Below are 1894 nucleotides of genomic sequence, written 5' to 3' on the forward strand. Positions count from 1 at the left end.
GATCCCCTCCCTGCCCTGTGCCCACAGGATATAGACAATAAAACCTGAAAGGTTTTGCCTTTACCTGAGCAGAGTTTAACATTTAAACATTTTTTCAGCTTATTCCCATCAGTATCCAGCTTTGATGTTCCCAGTGACATTCCCATTTTCTTATTAAAATGAAGTCCAGAACTCTTTAGAGCCAAGTTTTTCTTCCCCACAGTGGGCTCAGCTGCTGGGTGTGCATTCAGCTCTGGTAGCTCAGTCATTTGGTTTTGGAGGGGTGCTAGGGTTTGATCTTGTACAGAAAGCCAGAGGTGAAATCACTTCATACCTCAGGGAGATCTGGTTTGTGTTGTGCCCCAGTGAGTTGTTTGGATGTTCAAGATCATGTTCTCTGCTCCAGGTTTCACAGCCTAGTTCTGTTGCTGTTTGCTTGAGCAGAATTGGGACTTGGAGTTCTTGTCTTTGCCTGTGCTTACTAAGAGGAGTTTTGGCCCAGGGGTGGGGATTTGTTTTGTTGACTGTTAGTTGTCTAAAAATGACACATCTAAGCTTCTTTCCAGCCCCTTTGGTTCCCTCTCTTGGGCACCCATTGACTGATTCCCCAGAATTATAAGGTGAGTTCAGTGTGGCCACACATCTAAAAGTTGGGATTCATTGAGGTTCAGCTCAACTCCACTGGGCACATCAGGTGATAAAATGCAAGCAGTGGTGGGGGATAGAAGCCAAACTTTCTTACCAAAAATATCTGTAACTAAAACTTGATCCTGCAGTAGCATCTGCTGGGGAAGGGTCTAGAGGCCAAGTGTGGGGAGGAGCAGCTGAGGGAGCTGGGGGTGCTGAGCCTGGAGCAAAGGAGGCTCAGGGGAGACCAGGAAAGGCTCTTTGATGCCTTTGGGCAGCACAGGTTCAGGAAGCAATTCAGAGCTTCACACTCAGCAGCTTATTCACCCAGTAACATGGAGTAAAATCCTTTCTCTGCATGAAAGTAAAGCCAGAGAAGAAAGCTGAAGTGCTGCCAGCACCAAGACCTTGCTCAGCAGTTTGCTTTCCTGTTTGTGCTGTTTTCTTTGGATCCCCTTCTAGCAGCTCCTACATTTCAACAGCACCTTTCTTCTCCAGTCAAACCCCTCCTTCCATTTGGGGCCAGGGAAGGCTTTCATGGACAGCTTTCTTTTCCTTTCTGGCTTCAGGGGCAAACGTGAATGCTGCTAAACTTCATGAGACAGCCCTGCACCATGCAGCCAAGGTGAAGAACGTGGACCTGGTGGAGATGCTGATTGAATTTGGGGGGAACATTTATGCAAGGGACAACCGAGGGAAGAAGCCGTCGGATTACACCTGGAGCAGCAGCCCCACAGCCAAGTGCTTGGAGTACTATGAGAGTAAGTGAGGGCTGGTCCCCTGCCCCAGGAGCTCAGTGAGTTCCACTGCACCACATCATGATTCTCAGGCCAGTTTGATCTGTGGAACTCTTGCCATCTGCCTGTGAAGGTGTGGAGTCCATGGGGGCAGTTCTACAGCAGCTGGCCCCAGCCTAGCTCTGCTTCCTGGAGGTGATGAGATGGGGGCTGTGATCAGCAGGCTGGCTGTGGGCTGCAGCCTAGGGGCTGTCTGGAAGGGGATTGAGGAGTTCTTCTGGAGCTCTCCACAGAGTGCTGGGTGAGAAGGTTTGTCACAGGGTTGAGGTGGAGAAACAGAGCTGTAGAGAAGTGTTGGGAGTAGGTTTGGTTCCTATATACAGTGTTCTGAGGCTCAGTACAGTGATGGAGAGCAGCCCTAGGGAGGAGGCCCTGGGGGTGCTGGGGGAGAGGAGCTGGGCAGGAGCCCCCCAGCCTGGGCTGCCCCCCCAGCAGCGTGGGCAGCAGGGCAGGGAGGGGATCCTGCCCCTCTGCCAGCTCTGGGAGACCCC

At 51.5% G+C, this 1894-nt stretch overlaps 1 protein-coding gene across 1 annotated transcript in view; it reads left to right on the forward strand.

Annotated features, from left to right (window-relative positions):
* Nucleotides 1-345: 345 nt before the first annotated feature.
* LOC103779718 (ankyrin repeat and SOCS box protein 13-like) overlaps nt 346-1894 on the forward strand; it is a gene marked incomplete at its 5' end in the record, with an annotated part of 2488 nt that continues 939 nt past the window's right edge. The window contains 2 exons of the mRNA XM_008947364.1: nt 346-390; nt 1164-1367. Of these exons, the coding sequence (XP_008945612.1) occupies nt 346-390; nt 1164-1367 (249 nt within the window). The remainder of the gene's footprint in view (nt 391-1163; nt 1368-1894) is intronic.

The sequence above is a fragment of the Merops nubicus genome, unplaced genomic scaffold, assembly GCF_000691845.1.
Source record: "Merops nubicus isolate BGI_N331 unplaced genomic scaffold, ASM69184v1 scaffold23709, whole genome shotgun sequence".
In the NCBI taxonomy this organism is placed as follows: Eukaryota; Metazoa; Chordata; class Aves; order Coraciiformes; family Meropidae; genus Merops; species Merops nubicus.